This window comes from Bombyx mandarina, chromosome 08, assembly GCF_030267445.1.
Source record: "Bombyx mandarina strain Sakado chromosome 08, ASM3026744v2".
Lineage (NCBI taxonomy): Eukaryota > Metazoa > Arthropoda > Insecta > Lepidoptera > Bombycidae > Bombyx > Bombyx mandarina.
Window position 1 is genome coordinate 14,066,765 of NC_143215.1, and position 12,272 is coordinate 14,079,036.

A 12,272-nucleotide genomic window follows, 5' to 3' on the forward strand; every position below is an offset into this window, starting at 1 on the left:
CTACTAGTTAAGGTTCCGCTGAAATAGCCTCTCAAGGCTATCAGCTTAGGTAGGAGAAAAAAAACAAAAAAAAAAAGTGTGTTTGTCTGTAACCACGAGCTCCGTGTGAACAGCTGCGCTTGTATTAACAGCAACTGGAGAAAGCGTACCTGACCCATCACTTCCACTGCTGCGCGTTCAAGTTCCCGGAGATACACAATCCCGCCAGACACAAATTATACGAGACACAGATGGCAATGATGATGCAGGTAAACCTCGTTGTTTGTACTACTAAAAAAAATTTCGTATTTTTTTTTATTGCCCTTATGGTTGTTGATGATGAGTGGTTATGGACTTCATTCAGCAATACCAGGGGCAGAGCCAAGCCGCTGCCTACCGTAAATTATCTAAAAGTATAAAATAGTTTTTTTTATTTTTTTGTTTTATTAGATGGGTGGACGAGCTCACAGCCCACCTGGTGTTAAGTGGTTACTGGAGCCCATAGACATCCACAACGTAAATGCGCCACCCACCTTGAGATATAAGTTCTAAGCTCTCAGTATAGTTACAACGGCTGCCCCATCCTTCAAACTGAAACGCATTACTGCTTCACGGCAGAAATAGGCAGGGCGGTGGTACCCACCCGCGCGGACTCACAAGAGGTCCTACCACCAGTAATTACGCAAATTATAATTTTGCGGGTTTGATTTTTATTACACGATGTTATTCCTTCACCGTGGAAGTCAATCGTGAACATTTGTTGAGTACGCATTTCATTAGAAAAATTGGTACCCGCCTGAGATTCGAGCACCGGTGCATCGCTCAACACGAATGCACCGGACGTCTTATCCGTTAGGCCACGACGACTTCATGGATGGAGATGGAGTCGTCGCGGCCAAAAGGATAAGACGCCCGGTTAGTGGCAAACGTTCCAACTCCATACAAATTTGAGTTAACTTTTACGCTATCGAGAACGTTAAAAAGCTCGCACTAAGCACACAGATATTATAAGTTGGTGTTCGAATCCCAAATTTTCCCAATGAAATATGTACGTACTTAACTCGTGTTCAAGATTGACTTCGCTACGAAAGAATAACATAGTGCAATCAAAATCAAATGTAAATTTATAAAGTTTCATCACTCGTGGTCAGTAGTATAGTAAGTCCGCACGGGCAGGTACCATCGCTTGTGTCGAAAAGCATTCATGTCTTGAGGTCATTGTGTTCTATGATCACTTGACCGCCCAACACCAGGTGGTTCAATATTTTTCAAATTTTCATCTAATTCTATGCAATATTATTAAGTTAACGTACGCTTTTAACCAATTAATCCTTATTCTGATACTATTTTTGTGTTATTAATTTCTTCGCAACAGAGATGTGCCAGCATACAGAAGTCGCAGGCTCGGAAGCGAAGGTCCTTGGAGCCGATCCGACCCGTCACGGACGGAGCGCAGACTGTCACGTAGGTATAATTTTTAATTAAAAAGTTTTTTTTGCTGACCGTACTTCAATACAACTGAAGTGCTATTTGTAGCAGTTCTTCTGCAGCTATATTTGTCGGTAACCGTACTCGATGGACTCTTGCCCACTGAGTTTATCGCCGGATCTTCTCAGAGGGTCGCGTTTCCGATCCGGTGGTAGATTCTGCGAAGCACTGCTCTTGCGAGGGCCAGTGATAGCAACACTCCCGGTTTAAGCCCCGTGAGCTCACCTACACGTCAAAGAGAAGCTGATAATATAGCCTCTCAAGGCTATCAGCATAGGTAGGAAAGGAAAAGGATGAACTCGGCACAGAGTTCGAGCTAGCATCAGCTCGCTGAGTTTCTCGCCAGATCTTCTCAGTGGATCGCGATTCCATTCCGCTGGTAGATTCAGCGAAGCACTACTCTTCTAGCATATGTTAGCAAATTCTTTCACGAGCCCTGTGTGCTCAACCACTGATCAAGGTGAAGCCAGAATAGCTTATCGATGCTACTGTCAAATTAGGCAAAGAGTTCAAATAATTTTTTATTTAAGTATGGATTTAATATGTATTAAAAGCTGTGCAATATGCCTGTAATATATTTGGAAAAGAGTAGGTAAGCCCTAAATTTCTTGCCGACTCTTCCGAATCGTGAGTTATCTGTCTTATCTATTTACTCGTTGTTGTTATCTGTGATCTATTTATATCGTTATAAACCATAACAAAAGTATGCCTTGAGTGGATTTGGTTTTTAGTATATCTGAAGCTTCAATTCGCCGATTTTAGCATTATCTGTTTGTTGTTTTCAACGGAACTATTACAGGACCGATAAGGAACAATTTTTTTTAGATTTTCTCTTATATTGTTTCATTTAGGCCTGGTTACTTTTTATTATTATTTGTGGTTAGTGTTCATCTACAACATAAATGCGCCACCCACCTTGAGATATAAGTTCTATGATCTCAGTATAGTTGCAACGGTTACCCCACCCTTCAAACCGAAACACATTACTGCTTCACGGCAGAAATAGGCAGGGCGGTGGTACCAACCCGTGCGGACAGACAAGACGTCCTACCACAAGTAAAAAAATTTTATGCGTTTCCTACCTATTTTTACTTTGTATTGGTGTATGGTATTAAATCGTACACAGCGGTCTCATGCGTCTCTGATTGGTCGCAGATTCAAGTCTAAACTTATGTCAACTAACCATGGTGACAATAATAACTTGTTACTGGTGGTAGGACTTCTTGTCGGTCCATGCGGGTAGGTACGGTGGTACCCTGCCTATTTCTGCTGGGAAGCAGTAGTGCATTTCGGTTTGAGGGGTGGGGCAGCCGTTGTAACTATACTTGAGACCTTAGAAATTATATCTCAAGGTGGGTGGCGCATTTACGTTTTGGATGTCTATGGGCTCCAGTAACTACTTAACACCAGGTGGGCTATGAGCTCGTCCACCCATCTAAGCAATAAAAAATATAAAAAAAACTTGGTGATTAATCATAATCTATCAGTTATCTTGGAGCTAGTGGTTCCTGTTTAGCTAGCTTTCTCCCCCTACCTAATCGTTGGTAGCCTAAGGGGCTATTCCAACGTCACGCGGACCGGTAGGTGAGCTCACGGGCTTAATCTGGGAGGACTTGCGAACACTAGCCCTAGCAAGAGCCGTGCTTCGCAGAATCTACCACCGGATCGGAATCGCGACCCACTGAGAAGATCCGGCGAGAAACTCAGCGGGTTCAGCTAGCTCAACGTCATTTCGTTTCACTCTTTTTAATACGCTTTTATTGGCTTCAGACCTATGTATGTTGTAATGGAATCTTTGAACATGATTTTGAACCCCTTCAAAATGTCGGATTAACTCGAAATTTAGTATACTTATTAAGGACCGATGACAATTCAATAATAATAAAAAATATTGAAATAATTGATATTCAACTAAAAAATGAAAAATAAATAATAGTTTAAAAAAACTAACAAAACACGCTTTTATAGAAAATCCAACTAAATAATAGAAAATAAATTTAAAAAAATTAGAATAAAAAATAGTATAAGAAAAAATTATTTTATTGTAAAAATAAGCGTGGGGTGCATGGTATCAGTAATTATAAATATTTTATGAACAGATATGAGTAGAAGGGTTATTTTGATAATATCCTGAAAAACACCCCACGCTTTTTTACAATAAAATCATTTTTTCTTACACTATTTTTAATTCAAATTTATTTTCTATTTTTTAGTTGGATTTTATATAAAAGCGTGTTTTTTAGTCATATTATGTAGTCATATTTTAACGCGCATTAGATCTTTTCACATTTCAGTGCATTAGAAGATGATGATGCATCTACAATGACTGCGAGCGAAGAATATGAAAACTTCGAAGAGTACTTCTCGGACTCGGGCAGTTACGAAGATGACGATCAAGGAGAATTCCACGACATTGTCAATGACACTGTCGTGTCGATATCTGCTGACTGTGGCAATTTCAACACAAGGTGAATGTTTATATCCTTCGTCGCTAACCCTTTGACTGATATGTAGGTCACCGATGCCCTACATGGTGGACTGAAATAATTGTGTCGATTTGTCTTATCGATATTTTTACTAAGGCGCTGGAATATCTAGTAGACCCGGAAGAAAGTAGGAAAAGACGAATCCGAAAATAGTAAGAGTGATGAGAATAGATTTCTAAGAGACCTAAAAAACTATTATAAACATTAACAAATAAAAGAAGGCAAAGTTAGGTAATCCAGATACTTAGTAACAGAAATTGATATAATTATTTCAATGCGCCACGTAGGACTCAGTCAAAGGGTTAAAATCATATTAAATGATACCTACTAGATACACTTTTCAGGAAAATCATTAAACTAGCTCACTTTTTGCACGAAGGCCGCACTCAGACAGTATTTGGCATTTGATTTTAGAAACCGGAACGTGGAATGCACTCCAGCATCCGACGCCCTGAACCCGTGCGAGGACGTGATGGGCTGGTCGTGGCTGCGGGCGAGCGTGTGGGTGGTGGTCGCGGCCGCGGTGGTGGGGAACGTGGCCGTGCTCCTCGTGCTCCTCACCAACCACACCGAGCTCACCGTCCCGCGGTTCCTCATGTGCAACCTCGCCTTCTCCGATCTCTGCACGGGACTGTACCTCCTCATGCTGGCCGTCGTCGACTTGAGGTCCTACGGGGAGTTCTTCAACTACGCCTACAACTGGCAGTACGGCGTCGGCTGTAAGATAGCCGGTTTCTTGTCAGTCTTCTCCGGGCAACTCTCGGTCATCACCTTGACGATCGTCACGCTGGAAAGGTGGTTCGCGATCACGTACGCCATTTATTTGGAAAGAAGGATTTCTTTGTCGACAGCAGCGAAGATTATGCTCGGAGGGTGGCTGTTCTCTTCGTTGATGGCGGGGCTGCCGTTGCTCGGAGTCTCTGACTATTCATCGACTTCGATTTGTTTGCCGGTTGAGAGTAAAGATATAGGGGACGTGATTTATCAAGGGTCTTTGTTCCTGACCAATGCGTTGGCGTGGGTCACGATTGTCGTGTGCTACGTCCAGATCTACCGATCGTTGGGCGGTGGGGGGGAGAATTATGGGGGGAGGCGAGCCGCCGCGGCTGCTGAGCGGCGGATAGCTAACAAAATGGCTCTGCTCATAGGCACAGATTTGCTTTGCTGGGCGCCCGTCGCCTTCTTCGGGGTCACAGCCCTGGCGGGAGTGCCACTGGTCGACGTCAGTCACGGGAAAGTTTTATTAGTCTTCTTTTACCCGCTGAACGCTTGCGCCAATCCGTTTTTGTACGCGATCCTGACAAAGCAGTACCGGCGGGACTTCATAACGCTGGTAGCGAGGACGGGTCAATGTAACTGGTTGGTCGAGAAGTACAAGCTATCGACGACCCCCCCTCCGACCGCGCACACCAACCCCTCGACGCCGGCACAGCTGATGCCCCTGGTAGACCAGAAGAATCATTCGCAAATCAGTAAAGAGTTTAGCGATTTTAAAGCGTAAGCTATAGTTTTGTAAGTGACATTATAATATAAGGACGTATTTATGACTACTCGAAGTTTTATTGAACCTAATTTAAAAATCTTCTTCTATATATATAAAAATGAATTGCTGTCCGTTAGTCTTGCTAAACCTCGAGAATGTCTGGACCGATTTGGCTAATTTTGGTCTTAAATTACTTGTTAGAGAAGGTTTAGAAGGTAAATAAATATGAAAATGCTCGGAATTAAATAAAAATGACAATTTTGTTTTTCTTTGATGTGTCCCCCGTCGGACGGATTCCTTTTGTTTGTTTTAAGACCTAAGCTTTTGTATATTTTATTTTATACAAATGCTTAGGTCTTTTATTTATCGATTGAAGCACTACGAAGTTTGCCGGGTCAGCTAGTAAAAAATAAGAAAACATGGCTTTAGAGTTTTAGCCTTGTATTAATATGTAAGGATTGGGTTTTCTGACCATACATACATTTACAAAGACAGTGAGTTTATTTAAATATATATGAAACTGCTATACTAATCGCTAGGTATACTTATGCATCGTCCAAACTAAAGCAGTTAGTTACCTAGCATCCGGATTTAATCTAAATAATTTTAAATATCTCCAATAAAACCCGAAAAGTTCTAATTTGCGTAATTACTGGTCGACTTGTGAGTCCGCAAGGGAAGGTACCACCACCCTGCCTATTTCTGCCGTCAAGCAGTAATGCGTTTCGGTTTGTAGAGTGAGGCAGCCGTTGTAGTGTTAAAAGTGAGACCTTAGAACTCATATCCCAAAGTGGGCGGCGCCATTTACGTTGTAGAGGTCTATGGGCTCCGATAACCACTTAAGTGGGCCGTAGTGGGCACCTTACGACGAGCCTTATGACGAGAGTATGGCCATCTAATGGTGAGTCAACTTCGCTAATGGACGTCAGAAATATCAGAGGAATAACCAAGCCCTTGTCTACCGTAAAGGAGTTTATAAGCACATAAGCACATATCATAGGGCTCAGGAAACACCTTGGAAAAAAGGTCATTCACTCAAATAGAAACTGGCAGAAAGATCTCTGGAAATTCACCAGATATTAAGTGAAGATCTCAAATATTAAGTGTATAATCTATGAAATGCAATATGGATGAGCGCAGCGGTTGTATACCTATATATAGCCTCCAATACTAAACATGGTTCGAAACATCAACCATATAAGGATTCTAATACTACCCTCAGAAGATTTTAGATACGATAAAATAAGAACAAACAATATTTTTTCGTATAAAAATTAAGATTTATATTTTTACGCAAAAAATACACAAATCATAAAGCTATTAGATTTAAAAAAAATATACGATTGTGAAACTTTTTTTTTCGGGCCGGGCGCCGAATCTCCTACGAGGTCCCCGCGCCTTAGGGGGCGCGCGGTGTATGTGGGTTTAGTCCACGACTGCAAGACCGCGGGCTCAAGGAGTTTTATGGACCTACTGCACTAAACGACCCTCCTGCACTCTTACACCCGACGTCCGATCTCCGTCCGGGATCAGAACCTGGTCAGAGTAGGGGGGCTCCCGCGGTCAATACTACAAGCAGACACGCGGCGCCACCCCGAGGACGCCGGACCGACGGGTCGTCGAGGCGATAGTCGACGACCAACGACGCCGATCTCCGCGCTGGTTTTCCGGGATACCCCGCTGGGCCAGAACCAGCCTGCCGGGTATACGATTGTGAACCTACTTTAGGTATCGAATTGTAGCGAGTGTTCAGAACCTAAGCCTATGGCCTTAACTATTTAAATCCGCCACTTCTCGGAATTTGCCGAACCCCGACTCCTTAGAAATAGACTTTAGAAAGTGGTAACTGGTAGTCTGAATGAAATCCCTGTTAATGATGAAACTGTGCATTGTATTAAATAGTGGTTGGTTGATATGTACATTGGCGTGTTAATAAAAGGTAAATAAATAAAAATTATAGTCATATATTCATTACAATATGGTATATAAATATAATTTTGTACATAAAAAATTACACAACTAAAAAAACATGAGCATTCTCATCTAAACTGGCTAAAGATTTACTATCGATATATTCAATGAGCAATCGGTCACCTTCCAACAATATTTCTTTGTTTACCAACTCATTAATTTCAACATCCATCGCTGTGGGGCTTATACAATAGCCATCTAGTTGCCTGAACAATCTTAACTTTATATTCCCTATTTTATTGTTATCATTTCTTATATTACATGTCTCACAAATACAATCAATAGCCCGACCTAAGCTCCATTTAGTGCTAATAAAAACTGGGACTGTATCTTTTAAGTCTGGTTCTAATACTAAAGTTCCTAGTTTAATTAGATGGTCCTCGTCTTGTAATATTTTTAGCGGTTTGGCGTCCATGTTAGTGGGTTTCCTAATGGCGAAGTATACTCGGTCAGATGGAGGAATGCTTTTCGGGCCGGAGGCTTTCTGTTTTATTCTCATCAAGTGTATTTTCGATGCCGTTTTCACTTTTGCTGACGATTGTAGTGCTTTACGTATGTTTTCTGTTATCTGAGAATAGATGTTAAAAGCTGATTACATTTATAAATAACAATAAAAAGTAAAAAAAGTCTGTGATATTTTTCATGTGTATGGTATTTCCCACGGAATAGATAAATAAGGTTGGAATGGTAATGTAGGCGGGGCAAGCGTGCCACAGTTATGATCGAACAAACATAACTCGACCGATTCTTTCATTCACCGCGTTTAGTGCGCTTCGGAATACTTGGACGAACAGATCTCCGCTTTATAGTGCCGTGTTGTGCAATTATAACTTGTAAAACAAAAAATCAGACCTCAAGTATAGAGCGAGGAGGTATATCTTTCGATCGGTAAGTCGAAATTACCATTTAATTACAATATTATTTGTCTAAAACATAAAAATATACTGAGCATTATGAAATTCCAAACATTAACAATATTATTGCAGCAAGTTATAAATAGCATACATTGCGCGATGTGTACTCGCCCAATGAACGCAATGACCAAGTCAGCTTCCAATGTACTACATGCATTGCGTTCTCTACACTTCAATCTTTGAAATTTCGGCCTTTGCCCTGATTGGCCGTGGTGCACGGCGCTAGTTTGTCGATAGTGAGGTGACCATGTGGTGAAATAAAATCATCGACAGAATTCTCGACTATATTTACATTTGACATGGATAATTTTTGCATTATTTTATATTTAATTAATGATACCTAGTATATTCTTAGTGAGACGTATTTTGAGTAAAATAAATATGTATTATTATTATTGAATTATTATCATTGAATTAAAGTGAAGGTATAATATAAAGGGACATGTAGACCTCTCATTTACGGGTATTTACTATATTGTCTAAGACGTATTAAAATCTAAGTAAAATGCCATTTGACTTACGCAGTAAATAAAAAATTTTAGGTTTCCTAAAGAACCTAACGCCAGGGAACAATGGATTGACGTGACAGGTAGAGGAAACTGGAGACAAAGACGAGTACTATTTGCTCTAAACATTTTACTGAAAATGATTTTACCATAAAAAAAATCAGAATACACTTAGTTCTGAAAAATTCATTCGCAATTAATAGCAAGCGCCAACTGCTTAACAAATACGTTTTATTCCAGCGACAGTGACTATTTGTAATTAATAAAAGTAAAATAGTTTTTTTTTTCAATATTTATTTCATGTTTCATTTTCTCCATTCATTCATCAGATAATTTATCGATAAAGAATATCGATTTTATCAAGCACTAGCGTGTATGAACATTTTTATTGCCTTTTTGCGTGTGTGAGTGTGTATGCCTACGGGTGTTTTGAGCTAGTTTGCGAACGAATATCTGTCCTGAGATTTATGTGTGGGTGTTTTTGTTGTGTGCGAAATACTTGTAATCACAGTGTGTGTATGTGTAGAAATTAAAATAGTGGGGATGAAGCGGCGACACTGGTTCTAATACAAAATTAGAGCAAAGGCCTTTCCAACCTTATTTATCTATTCCGTGGTATTTCCTGTGTCAAGTGGTTTAGAGTACCTATAGAGGCCACAAAATAAATGCACCTAAACCTTTTGAGTTGAGGTTTAGAAACAATGTGAACTTGTTCCTACTACCAGCAAATTTGAGTATCAGCTTCTCTCTTGCAAACTTATGATGATTATGGATGATTAGCAGCCACATTAGCATAATTGTGAAATTAAATATCTTTTGGTATAAATCCTTAAATAAGTAATCATCAATGAAAAAAAAAAAAATCATGTCTGTTTTATTTATTTATTGCCCTTGTAGACAGACAAGCATACGGCCCACCTGATGGTGAGTGGTTACCGTCGCCCATGGACTTCAGCAATGCCAGGGGCAGAGCCAAGCCGCTGCCTACCGCTTAATACTCTCCACAAGCCTCGTTTGAAGAAGGACATGTCATAGCGCTCGAGAAACACTGTGGAGGGGAGCTCATTCCATAGCCGGATGGTACGTGGCAAAAAATACCTCTGGAAACGCACTATGGATGACCGCAGTGGCTCCAGGTAGTATGGATGAACTCTACTCTGGTGGCTGGCGGTGCGATGGTAAAAACGAGATGCCGGTATCATCTCGAACAATTCCTCAGAGCACTCCCCATGGAACATACCATACAAAATACAGAGGGAACCGAAGTCCCTCCGCAGATCCAGAGGTTCCAAACGATCCGTGAGAATGGGATTATCGACAATCCGAACAGCCCTCCTCTGTATGTGTCGACTTTGAGATACTACTTATAATTAATAAATATATTAGTTATAACTTGAACCGTGTCAGAAGGTGAAGATATATTTTATTAAGCTCCTAAGTCAAACTGTCAGTGACTCTAAACATACCATTCCTTGTAAATGTTTGTTTGCTTCCCTAAATTGTCTTTTTGGTGCTTCAAATTGTTCTATTTTTGCAGCCAGAGTCTCATCATCTATTTCTGGACATGAACTGAAAAAGTGCAAGTTTAATAGGTTGTTTTAAGCTTTCAAAAACATTGATCACTCCAACAATACTATAGAGATAGATGCAAGAATTATGTATCTCCATCCTGTGAGATATTTGAGTCTTGTGTTGGTTTTTGTTTTTTATTGCATAGATAGGTGGATGAGCTCACTGCCCACGAGTCCATAGATATCTACAACGTAAATGCGCTACCCACCTTGAGATATGGTCTAAGGTCTCAATATAGTTACAATGGCTACCCCACCTTTCAAACCGAAACGCATTACTGCTTCATGGGAGAAATAGGCAGGGTGGTGGTACCTACCCATGCAGACTCACAAGAGGTCCTACCACCAGTAAGACCAGTTCTTATTCTTCAAATAGCAACATATGATTGTTGAATGTAAAAATAGGCAGGATCATTGTACTGATGTGTGTGGGTTCTCAGTGTGCTATATATATACAACCAGTAAAACTGTAAAATAATTCTGATCATCAGAAATTATAAAATAATGTGATTTTAAACTCAAACTCACTGAAAAAGTTATAGTCATACCTGATAAATTGAGACTTTAGAATGAATCAATAACCTAGTACCCTATTTTACTATCATGGATCGCCAGTGATCAACACTCGAATTAGCTAAAACACACTCAAGGCAAAGAAAAGATTAATCAAATCAATCAGAGTATTGTGTCACCACTTTTTAAGTAAGATCTCTTTGGTCCTAAAGTGCTGTGGAGGTCACCAGTGACCACAAAATGCTTCAAGCATGAGTTTGTGATTCACTTTATTTTCTGCAAGCAACAATCCAAGATAAAAAGTTTACATTGGCACCTTGGGTAAAACATGGAAAATGCGTCTGGCAGTGAATTTGATAAAATAACTTTATTTCTTAATGATCTTTCGACTGGAGAAGTGTTAATTTAGCAATGTCATGTTGTGCCTATAATGCAATGAACAGCACAATGTTTATCGTTTGGTAGTATTCGCGTGCGATCTGTGAAAATTGCGTTTTTTTATTTGAGTCGTCTGTTATCAAAGGTGGCGATCTGTGCATTTGGACAAAAAAATGTTATTGATATGTCAATACAGATTGATTTGAATATAATCGTCTCCTTCAAAGAATACGGTTCAAAACCTGCATTTAATAAAGGTTAATACTTAACCTGTTATTTATCTAAGATGTCGTTCAGAAGAGTTTGGTGACTGCCAATGGAATACAAAGTCAATAATTCGTTTTTCTGATTTACCAATAATTGTCCAAAAGTCACATTGCCGGCTTTGATAATAGTCGACTCATTTAACACAGGTATTCAAGCAACACCTTATACGAACTACATATAAACTTACGGGTGAAACCTATGTTCTACACAAAAATGTTTATTACATTTAGAACAGGTCATCTCATGAACGTTTCCTTTATTGCAACTTTTTTCGGAGCATTTGAAAATTTGGTCGTCTTTCTTTAAATTAACTTCTTTAGGTTGCGGTGCTAATTCACATTCTCCGGACAGGCAGTGAGTGTTGAAATGTTCTCTGCAAAACACTTTTGCACATTTGCACTGTAATGGCAAGAAGTCTGTTTGGTTGCAGCCAGGATATTGGCAATTTTCACCAAGCGTTGGAAATTCCATTTTATTCAAAACGATTCACACAGTTTAATACTTTAATTTGTTTCTTCTGTTGCTGAATTTTGTTTATTTGAAAATCACTGAAACTTCTAATTGTGATGTAAAATCATTTTTTCTATATTTCCATATAATAAGAGGTTATGTTTTTGTGATTCTCAATTTCATGATTATCATGTCATCATTGTCAATTGTCATCTACTGTCAGATATTAAGTATATAATCTATGCTGAAAGTAAACTGCCACACAA

At 39.7% G+C, this 12,272-nt stretch overlaps 2 protein-coding genes across 3 annotated transcripts in view; one reads left to right on the forward strand and one right to left on the reverse strand.

Annotated features, from left to right (window-relative positions):
- The window catches only part of Lgr1 (Leucine-rich repeat-containing G protein-coupled receptor 1), a 52,904-nt gene extending 47,401 nt beyond the window's left edge, over window positions 1-5,503 (forward strand). For both annotated transcript variants that reach the window (XM_028180152.2, XM_028180153.2), the window contains 4 exons: window positions 132-248; window positions 1,355-1,443; window positions 3,762-3,935; window positions 4,368-5,503. In XM_028180152.2, coding sequence (XP_028035953.2) covers window positions 132-248; window positions 1,355-1,443; window positions 3,762-3,935; window positions 4,368-5,454 — 1,467 coding nt within the window. In that variant the 3' untranslated portion in view covers window positions 5,455-5,503. The remainder of the gene's footprint in view (window positions 1-131; window positions 249-1,354; window positions 1,444-3,761; window positions 3,936-4,367) is intronic.
- A 1,881-nt stretch (window positions 5,504-7,384) lies between these two features.
- Window positions 7,385-12,207, reverse strand: LOC114247268 (AN1-type zinc finger protein 1). The gene is made up of 3 exons (XM_028180179.2): window positions 11,744-12,207; window positions 10,294-10,396; window positions 7,385-7,975 (listed from the first exon to the last, which is right to left on the reverse strand). The coding sequence occupies exons 1-3, from the start codon at window positions 12,025-12,027 to the stop codon at window positions 7,448-7,450; spliced, it is 915 nt and encodes a 304-aa protein (XP_028035980.2). The 5' UTR covers window positions 12,028-12,207; the 3' UTR covers window positions 7,385-7,447.
- Window positions 12,208-12,272: the final 65 nt, after the last annotated feature.